General features: G+C 41.3%; 1 protein-coding gene across 1 annotated transcript in view; it reads left to right on the top strand.

The window, feature by feature from the left end:
• Positions 1–24,108, top strand: part of SORCS3 (sortilin related VPS10 domain containing receptor 3) — a 266,550-nt gene that overhangs the window by 146,921 nt on the left and 95,521 nt on the right. The window contains exon 5 of the mRNA XM_063406430.1: positions 22,285–22,358. Coding sequence (XP_063262500.1) covers positions 22,285–22,358 — 74 coding nt within the window. The remainder of the gene's footprint in view (positions 1–22,284; positions 22,359–24,108) is intronic.

Raw genomic sequence — 24,108 nt, 5'->3', positions numbered from 1 at the left:
CCTGCTACAGCCCAGAGCTGAGACATAGCATGATCAGCTTACAAATTCTACAAAGTTTACAGCTTGCCAAGCTTTTATCTTTCCTCTCTTACGTTTCTGTCATCCCTAAACTCTGGAAAGCAAGAACATGCTGAATAACCACTAAGTTTCTCTCATGGTGTTGGGTTCACCCTGGCTAGATGCCAGGTATCCATCAAGGTCACTTGGTCATTCCCTTCCTCAGCTGGACAGAAAATACAATGAAAGGCCAGTGGATGACAATAAAGGCAGGGAGAGATCACTCAGCAATTACCATAATGGGAAAATCACACTCAGCTGGGAAAATTAATTGAATCTATTACCTATCAATACTCTACTTTATCTACCCTACTCTATCAAATGAAAGTAGAGTTATGAGAAGTAAAAACTAAATTTTAAAATACCTTTCTACCACCCCTCCCTTCTTCCCAGGCTCAACTTCACTCACAATTTTTTCTTTTTTCTGCATCCCAGCAGCAGAGAGGGACAGGCCACGGGGGCTGAGGTCAGTTCAGCACACGTTGTCTCTGCCTCTTCTTCTTCCTCACACCCTTTCCCTGCTCCAGCGTGGTGCCCCTCCCACAGGAGACAGATCTCCACAAACTTACCCAGTGTGAGTCCTTTCCACAGGCTGCAGTTCTTCATGAATTATCCCAATGTGCTCCTCTCATAGGATGAAGACTTCAGGAACAGACTCTTCCAGTATGGGTCCCCCGTGGGCTCACCTTCACCTGTCCTTCCATGGGTCAAGGGGCCAGCTTGCCTCACCATGGCCTTCACTGTCAGCTGCAGGGGAATCTCTGCTCCAGCACCTGGAACACCTTCCCCTCCTTTTTCACTGACCTTAGTGTCTGCAGTGCTGTTTCTCTCACATATTCTCACTCCTCTCTGGCTGAAGTTGTCAATTTGTTTCTTCCCCTCACTTCATGAATGTGTTATCCCAGAGGTGCCACCACTGTCACTGATGGGTTTGACCTGGGCCAGCAGCAGGTCCATCTCAGAGCTGGCTGGTGTTTGCCTTCTCAGACAGCTTCTTGCAGGTTTTCATGGAAGCCACCCTGTAGCCTCCTCCCTGCTATGAAAACCTTTCCACACAAACCAATGCATTAACCTCTCAGGTGTGAGAGTGTGTCCTGGGTGGGATTTTCAATTTCTGTAGTTATTGTTGAAGATCTCTAAACTAGTCAGTCTCACATCCCAGCTATAGGAACAGTATAGCTAAAATGCTGCACCTCTTTGTTTGAGAATTTCCTTTGAAAGGCTACTGCAAGTTTTTACCGAACTGGTTGCTGAGAACATAATTGAATAATTTCCTATTGCTCTGCTTCCCACTTGCTAAAAGAATGCTGTGGCAGGCACCAGGTGTTTTGCTGCTGTGCTACTGATGATTCTTGAGTGACATTTGCAAGAACAAAGCTATTGTAAACATACTCCTTTCATAGTATCAGTTCCTTACTGTATGAAGGAGTTAGGCAAATGTCAAATAGTTTTCTGCACTCAGAGGATCAGTGTAACAGGGATTTTGGAAAGACCAATCTATTTGTTTGATGTCACAAAATGGCTTGATGCCACTTTTAAACTGGAGGTAATGATTCTGCATGGTCCTGCTGTTTATACAGACAGACTTAGAAGAAAGAGGCATCTGATGAGGTGGTCGTGTGTGAGAAGCCAGATGAGACATCCTGAGTGTGCATTTGCAAAGAGATCCATCTGCAGTGAGTGCAGAGCATCTGCTCTTGGGTTGAAGCACTGCACTTCTAACTAGCAGAGCTTTGTAATCTTTTATTGATGTTAGTTACTGGAAGGAGAAATCAAAATACAGCAGAGGCACATGTGATTGACTGTGAGGTGGTACTAATGCTCCCCTGATCCAGTACAGGAATAGCAGGCCAGGAGCATTTTTGCTTCTGCTCCTTCAAACTAATGCATCTGTGTGTGCACCTCAGCTGCTGTCTTCTGCCCAGGAGAAAGACACGAAAAATGAAATGAGCTAGAACACTCTTGAGCTGCTTGCATTTTATTCCAGAAACTGAATAAAATTGTTCAAAGTGTAAGAGCAAAGATGAGTTGGTCTGTAGCTTGTTGGCCAAATGGAAATGGAGCAATGCCAAGTTCAGCCTTTTCCTTTATGTCTGCCTTTGCATTCAAGGCCACTCGTGATGCTTTCCTTCACTGGTCACAAGGATGGCCTGAAGTACTGGTTCAATGTGGGTCCTAAAATGGAACCATGGAGCAGTGCTTTTCCCAATTGAAATGTTTGCTTAACACAACTGAGGTGCAGATTGTGCTGAGGCAAGTCTTGGGTTAGTAACAGTTGTGAAAGAACTGTCACTCTGACTCAGGATCACTGCAGCCACAGCTGGTACTGAGATAAGGGGCAGTGCTGTTAGAGTGTGACAGCAGTGCCATGTGAAATCCCCAGATGAAGTCTTCTGAGAGGCCAGTGTGATGCATTCCTGCATGTCTGGAAACAGGGGCGCTGCCACGGTCCAGTAGGAACCAGAGGTCAGCCCTGTCCTTCTCTCAGGCTAGGCCAGTGCCAGAATGAAGTGACTTCTGGGCTTTAAATCCCATATGCTTAAGAATATTCTTCATGTCTTTTGCATCTTTGTGAGACTGTTGGGGCTGTTCTCTCTTTCTCTCTAGAAGCCAGATATGGATCTCACACTTCCTCACTCTGCTGTGCCATGCCTTCTCTCCTAGATGTGGTTATGGGATCATGCCAATGGCAATGACCATTTCATCTCTCCACTGCTACCAGAAAAGAGATAGCAAGAACTTCTAAAATGAGTGTCTAGAGAGGCTGCAGTGTTGCTCTGCACTTGTGAGGAGCCTATCCAAAGGGATGCCATGCTGGCAGGGGCTAATTGTCCATCTGCAGCCTAGTTCTGCTCATACTCCTCTGTCCTTTTTTTTTTGTGCCCATTTTCCTGCAAAGAAGCATGAAGTTGCCTGGCACAAAACAGGTGGAGCTGTATCAAGTAATGCTTGCTTTCTCAGTTCATATGTCCATTTTTGGGGATAAAACTGCTCTGAAACACTTCTGATTTGATGCATGAGAGGGCAGTAAAATAGAAAGTTTATCATTAGCCTGTAACCTGTGGGTAATATTCATCCACAGTTACTGTGACAAGGAAGGTGACTTGCTGTATGCTCTGCAGTGCAGCCACTGCTACAGTGGGACACCATATTCTTCCACCTCTCTCAGTTTTAGGAGTGCGTTTGACACTTAAAGTCTTTTTTAATGACTCCTTCAGGGGCATATTTAAAAAAGCAAATAACTCTGAAAACAAATCAAGTACATACAATTTGACTCCCAGCAGCAGAAACTGTTAAGGGAAGATCTAATCCATCCTCTTATAACTATGAATGTGTAAACAAGTTGAAAAAATTATTTTCATATCTTAGATTAACAGATATATTTCAGATTAATATTTATCTTATTGTTATTATTTCAATTAAATATAATAATAACAATGTGGTGTTTTAGCAAGCTGTGGTCAACTTGGAAGTTAATGAGAATGATAAATCTGAAAATCTATTTTGCTTAGTATGTTGTTCCACACAGTAAAATGAAATGAAATAGGGACAGTTCATATCCCTACAAATAATGCATTTGATAACTGCTTAGATCAAAAGATTTTAATTTTTTTTGTTTATAAAAACAGAAAACAATATTAAAGTTTTGGATGAAATACAAATAGTCAATGTTTTGATCTTCCCATTAAAAAGTTTTCCTCAAAGGTCTTCTGACCTACAGTTCCATGGTTGTGATTCAAGCCTTTTTTTTAATCACTGGTTTATCCTAAACATCCCTCTGTATTTTTAGCTAACTTCTGCACAGTTGACAACAATGTTAAGGTATTTATCTAGTTGATTAAAGAAACAGCTAACTGACTAAAAATCCCAACACATTTTGAATGCCCTCTTAACAGAATTACTGTCCCTTCCAATCTGGTGTTTTGTAAATTCTACTCCATATTTTAAGACCTTCTTCTTTAAGAGGAGGAGCCCATCTCTTCTCAACAGAACTTCTTAAAATACAGCTTCATACTGAGAAACCAAAGACTTTGTGACGCTACCACTTCCATCAACTGATATAATTGAATATAAAGACAATTCAGTCACCAAATATTTCATTAACTTCACATAGGTATTGTCCTTCTTTTTCCTGCTGAGGGCAATTCCCAGAAGACGAGTGAGAGAGATGGAGCTCAGAAGGCTTTCTGAAAGATACATTGCTGTGTGGCTGCTGGTTGTTTTGTTGATTTAAGGACAAATCTCAGTTACCACCATTTGTTTTCTCTGTGTAGTATCCAAGGAGTTATTGAGGATACTTGCTCGGTATGAGTCAACACAGCATAGCGTTCCTGTTCTTAATTTTTATAGCCAATTAGGACCCTCCTCTGCCTTGCTAACTCTCCTGTATCATCACATAAATGCAGCAAGGCTGAGCCAAGAAATCTGTGTGTGTGGGCATGAACATGTAGCAAGTTCATGGACCCCAATATCGTCCCACAGTGTATAAAGCACAGGCTGGAGGAATTTTTACAGGGTTTCAAGCAAACATGGGTGGGTTTACTGTCACCCCCCGAGCAGCCATGTGACATTGTACAACTATCAGGTCCTGGAAGATTAAAGGCATCTTGTGAGCTGAGAATCTTGGATCTCTTCCCAGTAGCTTTGTGTGTATGTGTCTACTTTATTGATAAAATAGTGCAATCTGATGTGTGCACGTGTTGGTTCTGTTAATGGCCCCTCTAAGTGGCCTTTGGCAGAAGGTGGCAACTCTGTAAATGTTACAGACAATTTGCTGTGGGTCTCACAGGGAGTGCCATATTGACACCTGGATCTGTCACCCCGTACAGAGGGAAGATGGGCCTGCAGCCTTCCGTTTTCGTGGGTATTGGCAGAAAATACAGAGGAAGCCATTTTAAGCAATCCTTGGATCAAAATGTGATGGGAAGGGGAATATATGAAAAAGGTGCAATGTTTTCTGTTGGAAGGTGAGGGGAACTGCTCTGTGGAATGCTGTCAAAGCTTAGAGTCTCCCTGCACAAGCTTAAGGTACAGATTTCATTGCTGTCATTCACAGAGACTGGGGAGGAATATCTTGAGTTGATCTTACATTTCTGATGCTAATATGTTGAGTCTGATTATCCAAGAAACCAACTAATTCTCAACAGGCAAAACTTTCCACACTCTGATACCTCGTGGGGAATGGATGAGTCTGGAGGTAGAAAAGGGAGGTTCAGCTCCATGAAGTTTCTCTCAGAATGACATTGAAATTTTCAAAGCAACATGCAAAGCTCTCTTGCATAGATACTTGTTTAAAAGATAATTAAAAAAAGATAATTTGTTTAAAAGAGAAAATATTAGTGAATAGGGAGACAGATATTTAAAATATTTTGAACTACCATTGTTAGGAGAAAAAAACCCCAGGTATGCAACGTGATAGAGTTCCAGCTCTTCCTTACAGACCAAATTGTGATTTGGAGTCTGCTGGGAATAGGTAAGAGGCAGAATAATTCAGTAATACACTAATTTAAATTCCTCAGCTACACCATTACAGATTTGAGAACATTGGAAAAACAAGAACTTTGGCAATCAATGGCTTCTACCTCCATAGAACTGAATCTTCAGCAGAAAGTGAACAAAAGAAAGGGAGTGAGGTGATAAATGAGAGGTGCAAGATAACATTCTGCTGTATCAGCAAGTTGCACATGGCAGACAGTATCAGATCTAACTGGGGAGATTCCTTTGGTGTGGGAGATGTGGCAAGTTATCATCTGAAAATTGGATGCAGTGCATGTCACAGCCTTGACTATCTTGACTTGACACTGCTGAATTTGCAAAGAAAAAAATCCCAGATAACGTTGGGACTATGAAGGAAAGTTTGTTGGGTGGTGGTTTTTGTTTTTTTTTTTTCAATTGTGCTAGACACAGAACTATGAAGGCAGTGTGTCTGCTCCAGGTAAAATGCTCCCCTGGAATTTAGGCCCAGTCTCCCAGTATGACATAGGGCAGTAAGGCAGATAAGGGTGAGGTTGTTTGATTGGGGCTTTTTTTTTTGCAATGTGCAGTTGGGCAGGGTGCTGCCAGAGAAATCCAGGGAGAGGTGCTTCTAGGAATACAGGCACCTTATTCCAAGCAGCCATTCATCTTTGGAATTTTTGTGATGAGCCGTTTTCACGGACATATGGAACAATCCAATTTGAAAGGGATCTTGAAAGATCATCTGGTCCAACCTTTCATGGGAAAGGGAGCCTAGATGTGATTATCTAGCACCCAGTGCAGTCCTGTCTTGTAGGCCTTCAGTAAGTGCTCCTTGGTCTCAGATTTTTGTGCACCTTAAGGAAACTTGGGCACACAGGAGCTTCAGGGTTGTGTTTGTGAGAGGCTATTGTACTTTGAGCTGGAACTCCTCATGTTGGAAATGTGATTCCAGGATAGCAGCTGCTACTGCAGGTGTGCTGGAATTAAGCAGTGAGAGTTGCTGCAAGTCTAAAGTGAGATGTGACTCTGGCCTAGGTCTGTGGGTTTTCTTTCCTTAAGAACTGAGGTATGGGGCTGATGAGGCGAGGCAGGTTTGTGTCTGCCTCACATCTCATTTTGATATAAATCAGCAGGCACCCAGACCTGTTACCTGCTCCTCAGCAGCACTCCTGCTCCTGGAATTTAAATGTGATTGTAGTTGTCCAAAGTTGTCGGAAGTGTGAGTAACTACTCCTTCTATCAACAACAGTTCAAGACTGCACCTCTTGGGTAAAACTCAGTTTTTCTTAATAAGATGCAAACACTACTTTTAACAAGGAAAATAAGTTCTTTCTGCTCCTGCATGGATCCTCATGGCAGAATCACCATTTCATTATATGATGTGAGAGAACACACCAGGGCTAGTTTCTCATCACGATTCATTGATATCTGAAGAGCACAATGACTGATTCCAGTCCTATGGATACAATGCTCAGCTTTCAGATTTATGTTGCACCAGTCACTTGACACTTGAGCACCCCACAGAGTGAAGCTGGAGGCATACCTACTGCATCCTTTTCTTCACCCCAAAGGGAAAGAGAGTGAGGAAGCTGCCATAATAACAATTAGTCCTACAGGCCTACCATACTGAGGAAGGAAATAATGTGAGTATGTTGCCCACCTGTAAAGGAACACATAGTGTTTCATGTTTAATACAAGCCGTATTATAGTAACTGCTCGTAGAAATTTCTGCCATACTGACTGGTCCATTGTATTGCACATTCATATTAAGAAGCAATCCCTGCCTGAGAGTGCTTGCAATTAAACGTGAGGCTGACAGGCAAAGTGGTGTCCCCTGAGTATCTCTAGTGTATTCAGGCACAGGTCATTAAAGTGTTTCACAGCCTAACTACCACTGGGGACTGTAACAAAGTCAGAAACTGAACGCAGATAGAGTCCTGTTCCCATGACTTAGTCACAAATAAGCCTTTCATCTCTTTGCCTTTTGACTGCTCTTCTGAGAACATCAGGTTCTACAAACATATCATGTGTCTGTGTTGCTGGACAAACCACCTGCCAGCAGCTCTCCCAGGCAGGCAGGGCTTCATCAAACAGATAAACTGAAATGTTAGTAAAGTTAGAAAAACGCAAACCAAACAAAAAGAACCAAACCCCACACCAAACCCTTGAGATTGGGAATATTTAAAGGCAATTTACAGAAGTCTCTTCTTCAATATGATAATGAACTGAAGAATTGAAATCACTTAACTTCATTTACAAATCATGAATATGTATCAGTGCCTTTAAATGAAAGGACGACTAAAACAGATATAGTGTTTGTTCAATTCATTAAAAGGAAGACAATTTATCAGGAGTTTTTTTCCACCCTTAAACTAAAGCTATATGCAAATGTCAGTAAATCAAGACCTTGCGCTAATTCTGCAGCATGATGAATATTTTTATAATCCTAATTAGAACCAGTCATTTAGTTCAGCAATTTCCCCCAATCTAGCCAATTTGAAATTAAAATAGATGCCTTGATTACAAAACTCATTAGCAAAGAAGCACCCTTTTTGCTAACCAGTTCATTTGGAATGCACAAGCTGAATGAAGTGAGGAGCACTTGTGTTGTCAATTGCCGTAAGTGAAGTGAGCCTTAATTGTTGGCATTGTGAAGTATTTGTATTGCTGCATGTTTCATTGCAGTATAATATATCATTCATTAAACGTAACAAAAGCAGTTTTAAAATGATTTAATTAAGTGATGTTGGTGCACCAGGTAATTTTTATAAAGTCAGATGTCACAATTGTTTGCATTTGAAGTATTGATGGGCATTACTGTCAGAAAAGAGACGTATGACTCTACATTTATCATTCTGATTATGGTAGGCCTGGCAGTTTTAATAGGAGATGGGAAATTAAATTATGCAACCTTGGCTCTACTTCAGAAATGCCCAATGAATTTTGTCCTGGCAAAATACTGAACTTTTGGCTTGTGATGATTTGTGATGGCAAAGAGAAAGTAACGGCTTGTGAAACGGGATTTAGCCAGAACAGACTTTCCTAGAGCTTTTTATTTATGTTATAGTCACTTCATGAGCAGGTTTTACTTTGAAAAGGGAAATATAGAGATAAATGGAGCGAGACACATTTGATGCTTAAATGTGCTCTTCTGCTGGAGCAACCTAGTTTATTGTGTAACAGAACAAGGATCCTGTGGCTTATTCCTGGGCCTTGCTAAATCATGGCTGTATATTGATTTTATCTGGAGCCTAAGTGGGGTGAAGAGTGGTTATAAATATAGCAGATGGGAATAAAAATGAAGGAGTGAAGAAGGCTGAAGAATAAGAACACCAGGGGCATGATTTATTTTGCCTGCCTGTAGAGACCTAAAATGTTGCAATGCGCGCCTACATTGGGTGTCAAGGCTTCACATGGTAGCTGGTGGTGATCTGCTGAATGGTGTTGATTGATTTCTGGAAGCAAATGTAGGTGAGTCTTCTAGGATGAGGTAAATTGTACCTTGCACTCATTTGTATTGACGAGGCCTCCGCTGAGTGTCAAGGAAGTAATTTCCTTTGCTGAGATGTAACTATTTGCTGTATTACCTGAGATTAGGGGACTTGAAACCAACCCCGCTGTCTTGGGTGCGTGCAAAATGGATTACACAGGATACGATTCCAATACGATAAAAACAGCAGAAAGCATTAAGTTTCCTAGCTCCTGTTATCGTGCCTACAGATTCTAATGACCCTCACCCTGGAGGAGAGAGCAAACATGATGTGCAAACAAAGAAGGTGTTCCCAACCTTCTGTTTTTCTTTTCCTTGAGGCAGCCAGCTGGATGGATGATGCTGAGGGGTGAAGGTACAATCCTTTCCCCTTCATCCCCCCAAACAAGCACCTGCACGTGTCTGTTTGTTACATCACCAGTGACCAAGAACAGGGGCAGCCTGTGAGGGTGCTTCCAGAGGGGTGCATTTCAGTGTGCTGGACTGGGAGCTTGCAGTCAGGAGTAAGAATGGCAGGGCTGGAAATAGCAGGCTGGCCCTTGCTCTCTGTTCTCCCCCTAAGGCAGGAGCATTTCAGCTTCCTGAAATCCAAGTCTTTTCATACAGTTGAGAGATGCATATCTGAGGGACAAAGAAAGAGAAACTCCAGAAGGCAACAGGCAGGAGCTGATATTTATTTCCTGGCAGAACTTCCAGTGTGGTTGGGGTGGGGACCCTATGAGAGAATTTCTCATCAGCAGGTGCTGTAGTATAAATGGGCCACAAGGTAGAAAGAGTCCTTCTTTTATGTTGTAGCACAGCAAACTATTAAAAAGCTCATGCATCTGATTTCGAATCACTTTGTATCTATTGTGTGAAACAGGTTTATGTAATACCAGAAGCCTGTATGGTTTTTCTTGGATTGCCCTTTGCAAGCAGGCTCCTCTCTGTCGCTCTTGCCTCTCCTTTTTGAGCCACAACAAACCATCCCTGTCTCCAGTGCTTGTTTTCAGTGGGGAAATGGACCATGTTCTGATCTGATAGCCTACCTGAAGAGCTTTACAAAAGATGTGTGCAGTCACACATGTAGCAGCTGATATTCGGTGTGAGTCCATTGATTTTAGCAGGGAAATGCTGATCAACGTCACTGGAGGATCTGACCTGAAAACATGTACGGTATTCTCTTCTCACATGAAACAAGACAGATGTAGTTTATGCCTCCCAGTGCACAGGGTTTTCTTCCCCCCTAAAATCTGCCTGGTGAGAGATGCAGAGTCCCTGGGCAGAGAGCCTGTGTGCAAGCTCTTGTGTTAAGGTAACTACTTATTTATGTTGTGCAACCCTCACATATGAAATCTCACTTATATCTATTTAAAAAAAAATTCTCCTTTTTTTTTCTCTCCTTTTTATTCCTTTCTGATAGAAACTTCATGTAACCAATTTTTCTGGGGGATAAAGGTGCCAGAGGAACAGCTGGAACTCCTCTATCCCCTAAGTAGGCACAGATGAGTGAGTGTTTCAGCTTTTCATGCTTATTGTGTCAGTGATGAAAGAGAAGGCCAGTTCCTGGATTTTTAGTCCAGTACCTCAGAAACTTCAGTTGCACATGTTTAGAAATAATGAATTGGTCCTTTAAGAGTAATGAGTTTGGCAAACAAAAAATGAGGGAGTTGTTTGAATAATTTCAGTTGTCCTCTCTCATATGTCTCTTGGTGCCTCTGGGACTGAGGAGGTGTTGAAAACCATGTTTTTCAAATGCTTCCTCATAGTTAGTAGAATTAGAAATTTTACCATGAAGGAAAAAAAATAGAAAGAGCAAACCCCCCAAGATTTTCATAATGTCCTGATTCCAGCACTGTTCTTCTGCAGGGCAGTTATGCTTCTAAGACACATATCTGTGTTCATGGTTGCAACTGCTGCACATCTTCAGCTGTGTTTTGGTGCATATTTCATCTGGGTGTCCATATTGGTTGTCTGGGAGAAGAATGGTGACCTGTTTGTGTAGGGTGTGCACACACCTGTGTGCAGGTTTGAATTTTTCCTGTAGAAACCCCACAGTAGTTTTGTGATAGTTACAAGAAGTTCTTCCAGAGTAATAAAATTCTTTAGTTTTGTGTTCAGTTGATTTTTATAGGACTATGGGTGGCTGTAAAATGAAAGTTAGGGCATGATGCAGTAAAATTTTGGTTCATTGGAAGTATTGTGGGTATGATAAAAGGACGAGCTCAGGCACCAAAATGAAGGGTGATATTTTTGAGAGAAGGACAATTGATCAAAGAAACAACAAAGCTTAAAGCTTTATAGAAAATCCTTGTGATTCTGTAATGCAAAGGGAGGAAAACAGGATCCTCCCTACAGCCTCCTACCTTGGGCAACTCATTTCTGCCAGAGGCTCAGTGATCATAAACTGTCTGAATATAGATTTTGTAGCATTTTATACTTGCAGTGTTCAAGAGATAACAGCACGTACAAATAACATGTTAGCAGAATATACTGGACCCAAGGGGACTTTCCTGCCATATAGTAAGAGAACAATAATGTCATCAAAAGTTTTGCTGCCAAAACAGGACTCTGGTTTTGTCCTCTAACAGAGCACTTGCTTCAGGCCAGTTGATTTTCTCAGATCTCGGTGCAGGTCCACGAGAGTTATGCACACATAACCAGCGGCACAAATGTCACGAGTCTGAAAGTTCTGCTCCAAAATTGAGTCTGATATTCCCTAGCTACGTGAGTTGTACTTTTTCTCTAGTGACAGCATGGAAAAAGCTGCTTTATTTTTCCTTTGCAGCCTTCCACCAGGAGTTATGCTGTACCATCACTGCGAGCCTAGGTTAATATCAGAAATTAAAGTTACATTAAATGAAGTTTGGTGAGTTGTTGTTGACTATAGTTGTTGCATTGAATTGTGTTTGTGTAATCCTGGGGCTTTGTAGGGGCTTTTTTCTTCACATTACTTCTTAAGGTGGGTTGAAGGTACCTAGAGTTTTAATTAAATGGGGTAAATAGCTTAAATATAGACACCACAGAATATTTACAAACTTAGAGAGCTGCTGAGAGAGGCAAGATAAGAGCTTTCTTTTTCTTGCATGTTCTGCAACTGCAGATTCATTTATTCCAAAGGTACACAGTTTGATTGCAGGAACTGGGTGATGGATGAATCAAAGATGACAGTGTAAATGGTGTCTGCCCAGGAGCCTGGAGGGATCCCTGGAAGATGTGAGTTTCTCATTTGGTGATTTTTCTGGCAGTGAAGCCTCGCTGCAGTGACAGTTTCTGCTCCAGCTGTCAAGCTAAATTGTTCCTGATGGTGGCTGGTATTTACAATGATGCTGTTCATTTGGGTTCCTCCAGGAAACAGTCTCCCTTGCATGTTTGGAATGGATGAACTGAATCTCTGTGAGGTGCAGGGAGGAATCTCTGGTTTTCCTTGCGACCTCTTACTCTTCCCTTTCTGCATGTGATCTCTGGCTTGGCTGTGAATGTGCAGATGGGTGCCTCTATAATCAGGATCTGCTTTTCCCTTCACTTGTTGCCTATTGTCAATGCACGAACTGCCAGGGAATCTGGTCAAAAAGAAATTTGGCTAGCTAGGGGTGAACTGAATTACTCCACTGAATTTTAAGTGTTATAGTAAGAGCAGTACTGGAGAATATCTTCAAGATAGCAGAGCCCCTTGTGGAGACCAGAGTTGGCTGTTGAGTAGGAGAGTGAGGCTGAAAGGAATCTCACTTTCTTTATTACATTATATGTTCAAGCTTGCAGAAGACTATTGTTTCATTATAGGACAGGATATGAAAAGTACATGGTAATGGAGCTGGCCTAAAAGAATTGGACAAGAGCTGGGGTGTTTGAGCAGGAGATAATATTTGCTGAAGCTGCAGCTTCAATGCTATTACAAAATGAAATTTCTACCTTGTTTTTATAATCTTTTTGTTCATGGAATGCATTTCACAGTAAGAGGTGTCCTATGACCAGCTTCTGTGCTCTCTTTTGGGGGACATAAGACTCCCATGAACTAAGGTGGGCTCTTCTCTGGGCTGGTTTGGTCCAGTTTTTGCCCTTTGTCCCAGGCAGGATAGAGCATAGGCTGTGTGTGTGGACCAGAGCTGTGCAGAGAGGGATTTCCCCCAGTGCAGAATATGTGCATGTCCTAACCAGTATCTGCTCATCTAACGGAGTTTCCCAGAAGACTTTCAGGATGGCACTGGGGGCATATCCATGACCAGAACAGGTGGAGGTAGGAGGTGTGTGGTGGCTGCCTATCAACGCCTGCTCTGCACCTAAAATCCCTGACAGAGCCCACGGCCTCAGGCTGAGGGGCCACGATGCCCTCGTGGGGTTTGGAGTAGAAGAGTGGGGACACTTTGTGACACAGCTCTGACTTTGTGAGGAAATGCAGCACTCTGAGACGTGCAGCTCCTCAGGACCTGTGAGGTTTGCTGCTCTTCAGCTGGTGAGAGCAGAACTGAATGGAATGGGCAACTGCACCTGTCAGGGCTGATCCCGGGTGAGAGCAGCATTTCCACCTGTGTGAGTTGAGTTCAGTGTGTCTGGGTCACAAAAACTGGGGTCTGTTTTGAGTAACCACCCTTGTCTGTGAAAATGCTGATGAATGGCAAACTGCATTGGGTGGAAGGAAGGTGTGTGTGTTAAATAATATACAATTTAAACTGGGGCAGAATATATTGCTTTTATTTTGCCTAAATGACACGTACTGCTTGAGACCAGACTAATATTTCTTTCTAGCTGTGTGAAGTTTTTTACATGAACAATGACTACTTCTCAGAAAAACCTGCTGTTCCAAATGCAGTTTCAAGACCTATTCATTAAAGCCCATGTACACATTTTCAGAAATGCTTTTTTCCACATAAAGAAATAAATCAGAAACATCTTATATGAATTTAGAAGGTGGTTTGGTGCTGTGAAATCTATTTCTTCCACTAATCTGAAAAAATCCCACTGCCATTAAATCCTGGTCTGTATAATATAGAGGTTAACCTACAGATAGTGCCACAGGGTTTTTAAAGGAAGGAGGAGAGGAACAGCCAAGCATGTGATTGTAGCTTTATGTCCCACTTTGGCTAATTCCTCAGCCTCTCCTCCTTTGTCCCTTGTAGTCTTATGCTCAATAAACATGAAAGATTGGTCTGTAATAGCAACGAATGTACCCAGATGCTTGCACTGTAATTAAAGGCATATATCACACAATAAAGCACATTTGAATGAAAAATCTTCCCATTAGACATGTGGTTCACATTTATTTCCCCTTATTGTTAAACTTCTGGAGTATAACCATTGATGGAGTGTAAGGAGAGACTTCTGAAGGGCTGCAGTGGGAAGCCCCCAGGAGCAAAGGGAATTTTCCTGTTGGGCTGGGAGGGCACAGAGCTCCTCAGTGCAGGCTGACCTGCACAGCAGCTTTGGCTTTATCCACGTGGCTGGTGGATCCAGTTAGCACAGACCCAACACTACCTAATGATTTTAAGCTGAAGAAGCTGGACTAAGGGCTCAGCCTGGCTTTGAGACAGAAAAATCAGCAGCCATTAGAGGCGATTCAGGTTTTGTGAATGTTAAAGAGCTGATCTGAGGGAAAAAGAAGTGAAGCAGCCTCTGTGGACAACAGGAGCAACCTGAAACCTCCCTCTGCCTCTGGGTGACCCCACTGGATGCCAGTGCAAGAAATACTGGTAAAGAGAACTGGTGCACCTTGTAGCCTCTGGTAGCAGGAGGCAGCTCTGCCATCTCCATCCCATTCTGGTCTCTTCATAGCCCCAGGATTGTTTCCTTATTCCAGCTTTCTACTTTTGTCATCCCTCAAGCTCTGTAGCTGATTTTGAAATGGTTAAAATATCATGGAGAAAGGAATTAATCAGTAATCAGAAAAGGTATCCTTCCCTCAAAATGGCATTTCTATTTATAGCACTTTTTGCGAGTTGCTAATGCTAAATTCTTTAGAAATGATTGAAATGTGTTTTGATTGACCACATTGAACATATTTTTTCTCCAGATTTTCAGTTTAAGAAAAAAAAATATGGAAGTAATGTTTTTCATCTTGGTGCTGCACCACTCTCTGGAGGTGGGGGAAAAGCACGAAAAAAGAGAGCCTGTTTTCCACCCAGAGCTAAAACATACCTTAAGCTCTTTGTGATACTCCGTTGTGACCCTGCTCCTGTTGCAGCTATATCTGGACTTCTTGCTCCACTAGGAACCAGTCACAGAATAGAAAAGCAAAAAGATGCTCTGCCCCTAGTAGAAATACCAAATTTTTGGCTGGGTGTGCTTGGTGCCAGTAAGGCTTAAGAGAAATTGAATTGTGAAGGTTTTTAAATGCACTTCTTTTTTCACCAGTTTAATCCACTTTTGTCTTTTTCTTGCAAAGTGGAGAGAACCAAGTCTTGCGTTCAGCATCAGGTTTAAAGTGGACCCATTGAGTGAAAGCTTTTTAACTATGAAACCATTGACATCAGGGCATTGTCTTAACCTGTCTGGTTTCATTAGAAACCAGATTGGAATTGAGCTGTATAATTGCATCCTGAAGTCAGATATTTCCAGAGCATTTGGTCTTTGTGCAGAAGATCCCTGACCGGTGTCTTACTGTGATGGGATGGAGACTGAGTTTCTTTTGCCTGAAGACCTAATCTTACTGACAAGGATGTGAAGTACTTTTCTTAAAGCACAGAAAAAAATCTTCCCAGCTTCTGAAACCTTTACTTTTTTTTTTTTCTCTCATGGGACAGATGACAAAAATGTATTTAGTGTTTAATTTTTGTCTTGATCAGTTTTCAAAATGACCTGTTTCTAGTGTCCCATCTATTATACAACATCTGTAGGGAATTAAGCAGCTCTGGTAAATCTCAGACATACTTTAGTCTGGCCATATTCTCTTTCCATGCCTAAGACAATCTGGCTGTACAGTGCTAGAGAAGAGACGTGGGCTGCAATGAGGTCTCTTGCTGCAGCTTTTAATCACCTGGAAAGGAAATCAAAGTAAAGAGATAAACTGGTCCATTTGTTTTCATTACAATTACTACTTTTTACTACTCTGTGTAAACAAAGACCATAAATTTGGTGCTAGTAGACTTCTTTCTACTAAGTTCAGCCCCACCAGCTGTTGCACAAATCTTTTGGCTTGAGAAGTGGGATTTATTTTTAGCTTCTTTAGTGTGGAGCTGTCGAGGGTGTCTTACCTGAATTGTGGGTTCCAGGCAGCCTGTGACAAGAGAAGAAAAGGATAAAGTTTTTTCCATTATTTGAGAGCCCAGAAGCACTTCCAGGTTTCAGATCTCAGTACCACTGGAGCTCTGCCTTGAAAGGTGGCAGGGGCAGGTGTTTCCCTTGGAGGAGCTGGAAAGAACAAGCACAGGTAGTTCTTGAGTTGGTTATCAGTTGGAAGGTGATGCTAGCCTTTGTGTCCCTGTTGGTAACTCCTGACACTCCAGAGGTGTTTCACTAAGGCCCAGACTGAGGGGAATAGTGGAATAGAAGAAAGAGAGGAGTACCCTGCATGTTTCTTTGAATGCAGCCTTTTCTGCTATGGGTAATAAAGCTACTTCTATGCCAAGGGTTGCTCCTGACCTTGTTTTAGCCACACAACTGAAGTAGTTTAGACCTGAGTCCTGTACCTACAATGCTGGAAGTAAAATGTCCTGCCTCCCAAGAGAACCTGAGAAAGGGGTTTCCATAGACCTCACAGTTTAAACATGACCCTGGTGCTGTGAAAGGGAGAGGTGAACATCTTAAAAAAGCAGGGATGGAGGAGGTGGTAAATAAGGAGGGTGTGTTTCTGGGGTACCAACAGCTGTCGTCATGGCTGTACTGAATCTACCCTGTGTTCAGCTGGCCATTGTCAGACATGGCTTTTCTGTTCTGTACTCTGGAGACTGAAAGGTGGTGTGAATTTTTCCTCCAGTTCATTTTCCTTCTAGGAATGACCTTTCTGAAATATTAATGATGACACCCTTCTTCTGCAATTTCATCTGGAACACAGAAGTGTAGAGAAAAGATACAACTTGGAATTTTCCAAGAATTTGCAACTTTTTCTGAGCCTTTAATTTTTTTCTAATGTTTTTTTTCCTTCTGTATAGAAAATTTAAGACCCTGCAACAGACTTTCTTTTCTGAGTTATCTTTTGTATGCAGTCCAATTTCCTACAGAAATGTTGACCTAATTTTATTTTTCTTCTGCCCTGGTTTGAGATTTTTGGCAGGAACCCTCCACACATCTTGTAGATTTTTCCCACCAGCTCTGGCGGAGAAGGTGTTAGTTTGCTTTGTGCTTTTCTGGGATCAGAGCCATTTTTTCATGTAAGCAATCTGAGCTGTGCTTGGGATCATGCTCTTCTGAGGCCAAGCAGGCCAGGCTAATCTGACCCTCCTCTTCCATGTGTCAGCTGCTGCCAAGTTATTACCACTAGACCTGCTCTTAACCTCATGTATTTATTTTAAATACATCTTTCCATCATCAGCTGTATGTATTTTCTGGAGAAAGTATAATTTTTTGTATAATAAATGAATTATTCCTCTAAATGCATGTACTTCAACTGATCTTCTTCACTTTATCTGACATCATTTGCATTCTTGGATGGCTGGCAGGCAGGAAACTATGGAGGATCTCACTAGATGTTTTCTCAGGCCAATAGACCCAATTTCATAGCAACAAATAATATTTGATTTTATTTGCTTATAAGCTTTTATGTATATTCCTGGAGCCTTTCTTCTTATGTGTGTATACATGAAAGTCTATGAATATCAAAGCTCTGTGAACTTCTTTAGTCTGTTTTCTATTGCTTTTCAGCCTATAAGTGACATCTATACCTGCTTCTTGCAGTGGTGGAGAGTACCCAGGCTATTTTATACTTGGTCTTTCTTGGGCTTGCCTTCAGTCTTCATTCTTCTGTCTGCTTCCCCCATGAAGGCCGAGGAGGTCAGCCTGGGAACAGGGAACAGATCATGGAATCATCTCAGCCAGATCATGTGTCTCTGCTGGGGTCATCTCCTTCTGCACTAGGCACTCTGAGCTTTTTTAGTGTTTGTCAGGAGAGGTGGAAGATTCTATGGCCTGAAACATGAGCAGTTTTATAAATGTCTTGCTTGACTAAAAAGCAGCCGTGGTGACTACCTCAGACATGGATAACTAACATCAGGGGGTTGAGTCTCTCCCTGTGTTTTCTTCATTGCTCATTCTTCTACCCTCTCTCCATAAGTGGAATTGAAGCAGACCAGTTTCTCATGCTATTCTAGTTCTGAGAAGCTTTACTTCTCCAGGACAGCCATGCTTTTTATTTTATTTATTTATTTATTTATTTTTTATTTATTTATTTATTTTATATATATATATATATATTTTTTTTTTTAAATGTATTTTTTTGCTAGCTCTCATTGGTAAAATAAACAAAACACCCAAACCAAATTACCCACAACCCTGAACAAGATCTTCCAAGCTAGCAAACATAACGTGTCACCCTGAGAGTCTGTACTGGAGAATTGCAACAGCATTTTTCATATGCAACACTGTGCATGCCTGTATGTATTCTTTACAGTTCTGTAGTTCTGAATGTGTTTCTGGCACATTGCTTTTGTTTGTGGCTCAGAATCTGACACCAGGGATAAAGCTTCTTCTTTAAGGGGCTTGCCAATTTACTTGGAAACAGTGCAGGTGTGAAATAAAATGTTGCCACTGTTGTTAGGCTTTGAAGACAGAGCATTCTGCCTGTGGTATGTAGAATCCTTACAATTCAGATTTGTGCTGAGCAAAACAAGCAGGAGTTAAGGTCTGGCCTGTGGTGAAACAAATTTGTGTATCACTGGGGCTGCCCACATCTTTCCTTGCCCAGATTGTGTTCTTGGGAGCTGCAGGGCTGTGTTGGTGGATGTGGTATGTTTGGTGCTGCAGTCCTTGAGTGGGGATTATCGTGATGCTGTTTGGATAAATATTTGCCATTTGTCTTGGTGATGGTACAGCCTTTCCTATTTTAGGTGATCAGGTCTGTCCAGACTGCTGAGTAGAGGCAGAGTCAGATCTGCTGCATCAAGAGACAAGAACAGTCCAAGCAAACATGAAGACCCATAATGGTCTCAAATTTTCAGTCATCAGAGTAAGACAAATATTAGAATGGGTTTGCAGAAAGGCCATACCCTCACAATCCCACCCCCATGGTGTGCTGGAGTCCATCCCTCTTGAACCAAGGTGTTGGAGTGCCCCAGGAGGTGGAAATGCTAGAGATTACTTGTCACTAAAGAGCCAGAACAGTGCTTTAAAATGGGGAAATCTTGGCACATTACCTACATAATTTTTTTTTCTTTGCTTAGTATTCAGCCTTAGGACAAATTAATTTCTATTCAAATCCGCTGTACTCGCCACTAAATTTGTTGTGTTTTCTAAAGCTTGTCTTCTCCCATGAAGGGAGATAAACAAAAAGTGTATGTATACATTCAATTTTAATGCATACTAGAAATCACTTTATTGTATGTTTTATTTATTTATTCAACACTAACCTTTGCATTTGCATCTGTAAATAAAACTGTAAAACTGAACTGGGCCAGACAGGCCTTTTAGGGATTTGTTCTGTCATACAGCTTTAAGACTTAGTCATCTGGTTAAAATTTGAAGTGGATGCCCAGAAAAAGTAGGTGAATAATAAATAAAAATTACTGAAATGAATAATATCCTCTTTATCTGAAATCACATAAAGTTCAGTTTAATCCTTCTGACATCAGTCAGTCTGAGCTTTAATAGAGAAAAAAAAAGGGAAATACTTCAGACCAATAGCTGATCTCTGTTTTATAGCTTGATACAGAGCAGGATGCTTTCTGAAAGAGACACTGGGAGACAGGAGTGCTTGAAAGAGATTGTGCTTCATGTCACTGAGCTTTCTGTAGCTACTGCTGTTACATTGCTGCAGAAGAAAAGGAAATGCCAGGGGCAAAAGATAAAAGGGAATCGAAGGAAATGGCTGTATGTTGTTAATCCTTTCCTCTCATGGTGAGAATGGTTAATCCATTGCAGAATACAATCAGGATGCTAGACCCACTTGGACTTGCTCGTGAGCATGACTTAACTGGGACTAAGTTGCCTGAAGCCTGGCTTACTTGCACGTGTGATCAGGACATACAAAGGATAACCAAGCTGTTTGATTTAATGGACGCAGCTCGGTCTGTGCTGACATCCTTGCATGTGTAAACCATGTCCAGTGACTCAAGGAGTATTCCTGGCAGGAGCTGTGCTAAAGTCAGGGCAGAGTCATAGCCCTGTATTTTGACTTTGGAGTGTGGACGCTCAGTTATTGTTTCTAAAAACCTGTGTGTTCTGAGAATTAGTTATCTTAATATTGATGCTGACTTCATAAGCCTAATCTCGAATTCGGACAAGGAATTTTCTTTTCCCAGCTCCTTTAATTAAAAAAGAGAGGCGATGTTTTGTTGCTTTATTTTGTATCTGCACAGAATTTCTTTTGAGGCAGAGCACTCTCATATTTTTTTTAGACAATCACTTGAAAAGCAGAGGAAGTTTGGCTATTGTGGACTTTTAGTGCAGTATATTACCCTATCTAGAGACAGTGCTAGAGAAATATGGCCAAATTAGAATATTCAGATAACATCTGATCTCCTGAAGAACATGGGGCAGAAAATCATTCCTAATATTTCTTAAAACAAGCTCAACTCAGTTGAGCTGAAATTTACATAATTAGAGCCCTTTTTGACATGAAGATTGAAGGATGCCTGTTTCTGTATCTTGCCTCCATGTGTGTTTTACTGGCAGCTTGAGCTGTTACTGGCCAAACTGGCATTCCTGCTGGCATAAATGCAAAGGCCTGATTCTTTTTCTTTACATATCAGTTGCATTAGATACTTGTTGGAGTCTGAATTTCAGTTTCTGACTTTCTTTTGCTGGCTGTGCAGTGATTTGGTTGTGTAGTTGAGTACAAACACAGCAAGAATTAATGAACTGCCTCAGGCTTTGGGTACTGCTCAAACAGCCCTTTCCAATCATGTTTCTGAATTGATCTATGGTCCAGCTCTGATGTGGCTGCTGCATCTCTGTGGTCAAAGATACAGCTTGTTCGAGAAATGTTAATATTCAGTGTGAGCACAGGGGTTTATCTTCCCAGTCACACAGCCATCCATCACAGCAGTGCCACAGGACACATCACTGGGTTGTGAACCCTTACAATCTGAACGTGGACCTGCCTCCAATTTGCAAATCCAGTTCTCAAATCAAATGCAATGCAGAATCTCATGTGCCCAAATGATATAGTTTTCCTATTAAGGACTTAAATTACAAACATTTAAGTTTTCAGTTCTGTTATCTACCTCCTTAACTGGCAATCAACCCTTGTTTCGTTAAGCCAGAATTTATATCAGATGAAATTTATTTGAAATCCTGATCAAAATGCTGCCTGATATTTAGTTCCCTGTGATCTAGTGGTAAAGCACAGTAGTTATTTCTCAAAGCATATTTTTTTCTCTGAAGGACCAAATTTGCTCACATTTGGAGAAAAGGAGCTTGCATATATTTTGATTGTGAGAGGATGTGGGTAAGAAAATTATTACATGGAGAATGGTGTCTGTGGTATTAAGCAGAGAATATATGAAGCAAACATATGTCTAAAACTCAATGAGGAGTTGCTTGGAAATTTGGTTACGTTACAGCCGTGTTGTTTCTTAACCAGAAGGGCTCCAAAAGATCATTATATTGAAAATTTGGCTTCCAAGAAGAGTCATGTCACTATCTTTGGTGTTTAACTAATGAGCAGGTTAATTTCTAACTTACCTAAAAATTTAGACCTTGTTCTGAATATTAGAAAATATAAATAAGGAGCAATTTACTTTTAAATACAGAAGAAATCTGATTCATTCCATAAAAACAAATCATGCCATGCCCTTGAGTATAGAGTCACTACCACATCCGAGGCATGTTGACTAATCTGATTTGATTCTCATTCTATTTGATACTAGGAACTCACATGTCACCTGCTTCCTATTAAGCAAAAAAAGCCTGGGGAATGACCAGCTTTGTTATATGGCAGTCAAAGTGAATGTGTTGACAGCTGAAATTTGGAAGTTGTTTGCCAAGGTTTGGGAAGAGACAACCTGCTTTAGATTCTCAGGAGCCTCTGGTTTAAGAGCAAAGGGAAGACATTGCCTGGTTAGCCTCCCCTGGCAGTGAGGGTGATCCATAATTGTGTATAGTTATCATGAATGATCCATTAATGTCCTTTAATCTCAGCTGATTTTAATACTTCGTCTAGCAACAGTCTTCTTTTTCCTCAAAATTTATGCTTTCCCTCTTTCTCTGTCTTCCAGCTGTACAGCTCCATGGACTTTGGAAGGAAATGGCAGCTCATGCACGAGCGGGTCACTCCAAACAGGTTTTACTGGTGAGTTTGGGCCACTGGCTTGGCTTGCTTTGGACAGGTCATGGAGGGGAGAAGGGCATCTGACTTGCAGGGATTGGTTGCTTTACCTGAACATGAAGTATGCCCTTGGTTTTACTCATCACCATTGCTCTAAATTCAGTTCATAGCACATACCTTGGCAGTGCAATAGTCGCCGTGTTTGTACCTCGTCTGACAAAACCTGGTGTCTTTTACAGAGAAGCACAAGTCTTTTGATAATTGCAAAACTCCTGCTTCTTACTCTTACCTGCTTAGAGTAACACAAAGGAGCTGCCCAGTGCTTCAGTGACAAGCCTGTGACCATTAGAATTCCTATTTTTCAGCCCTTCAGAGAGTTACTCCAGCCTAGAACACAGCCTTTGTGCAGAGCCAGCCCCTCTGACCAGTCTCCTTATGCAATCTTGGTGTGAAGAGATGATTCACTCTGCTTTAAATCACTCTCTGAGGAGCCAGTTTCATTATAGTGACTAGTGAAAGCCCAAGATCTGCAGTTTGCTAAAAATCCGCTTTGTGACTCAATTCCTTCTCATTTTCCAAGTGTCAACCTCTCAAATTGGAAGAGTCTTAAAATCAGATGATGAAACAAATTTAGTTCCTATCTCCAGACTCAGCCATCTCAGATGCCTCTTTTCCAAACTTCTCTCTACCATGTGAAGGCTTCAGAATTGACTTCTAGAGAGAAAAAGAAAAGTGTAGTTCTTCTGTAGTTGAATTTAGGATGTGGGTCTTGGATGAGATTCTTAATGCTGTACCTACTATATGCCAGGTGATGGGGTGTGTGTGAATGTGTAGAGGTGCTGATTTACAGAATCTGTGCATAGCTAAAAGAAGTGTCTGGTCCTTAAGACCAAAAGAGATTGTAATATTAAGGAGCTGGAGGGTCACATTTTGGATGGTTAAAAATACAAAGAACTTGGAAAACTTAAAAATTGACTCCCAATTATAAAGCATGATATATATCTATATATCTTATAGTCAAATCCATAGAAATTTTTGCACTTCATTGAAAGCCTCTGAAATCCAGGCACAAAATATTTATATATTCTGTTTTCAGTATTTTCACACCTTGCAGTGGAGGTAGACTCCTCATTTTGAATTATATTTGTCCTTCTGCAAATCTCTCTAATCATCTTTAGACTCCAGCATTTAAAACATGGCTTTTTGACACCAGGTCTAGAGATTTCCCTTAGTGTGCCTGAGGAATTTGGATAGTGTGAGAAGGTTTTGAACACTGAGGAAAGGAAGTTTTAAGAATCCTAAGTCACACAGGCCAGCAAAATGTATCAAAGGTCTAGAACCTTGTCTGTCCATGTTACCATTAAACAATTCCATAATGTAGGAAAGGAAGTTGTTATTTTCTCCTGGTTCTGGTGGCAGGTGGATGATTGACCTAACTATCAAAAATCCTTTGATCTCTCTATTCATGCTGGGTTCTCACCACAAAGGTGAATGTAGATCCTCTCCAGGTGCATCCTTCTGTAGAGCAGAGCAGCTGGTCCTTGGTATAATTTTACCCTATCCTTCAAATAACACAACTGAGCTTAGTGGAGAGGCTTTCTTGAAGGATAAAGTGTGAGGACTAAGCTGACTTGGGAACAAAGCAGAACCTCTTTTTAAAGGACAGCTTGTGATGTTGTGCCTTATTTTCTGCTTTCATATAATAATGGTTAATGGAAATTGCCTGATTGTCCAATTAACACCCAAATGTGTATCATTTTCGAGTCTACCTCAT

This window comes from Prinia subflava, chromosome 9, assembly GCF_021018805.1.
Source record: "Prinia subflava isolate CZ2003 ecotype Zambia chromosome 9, Cam_Psub_1.2, whole genome shotgun sequence".
Classification (NCBI taxonomy): Eukaryota; Metazoa; Chordata; class Aves; order Passeriformes; family Cisticolidae; genus Prinia; species Prinia subflava.
The sequence above is the reverse complement of the archived record's forward strand: the minus strand, read 5'-3'. Positions and strand labels throughout refer to the sequence as shown.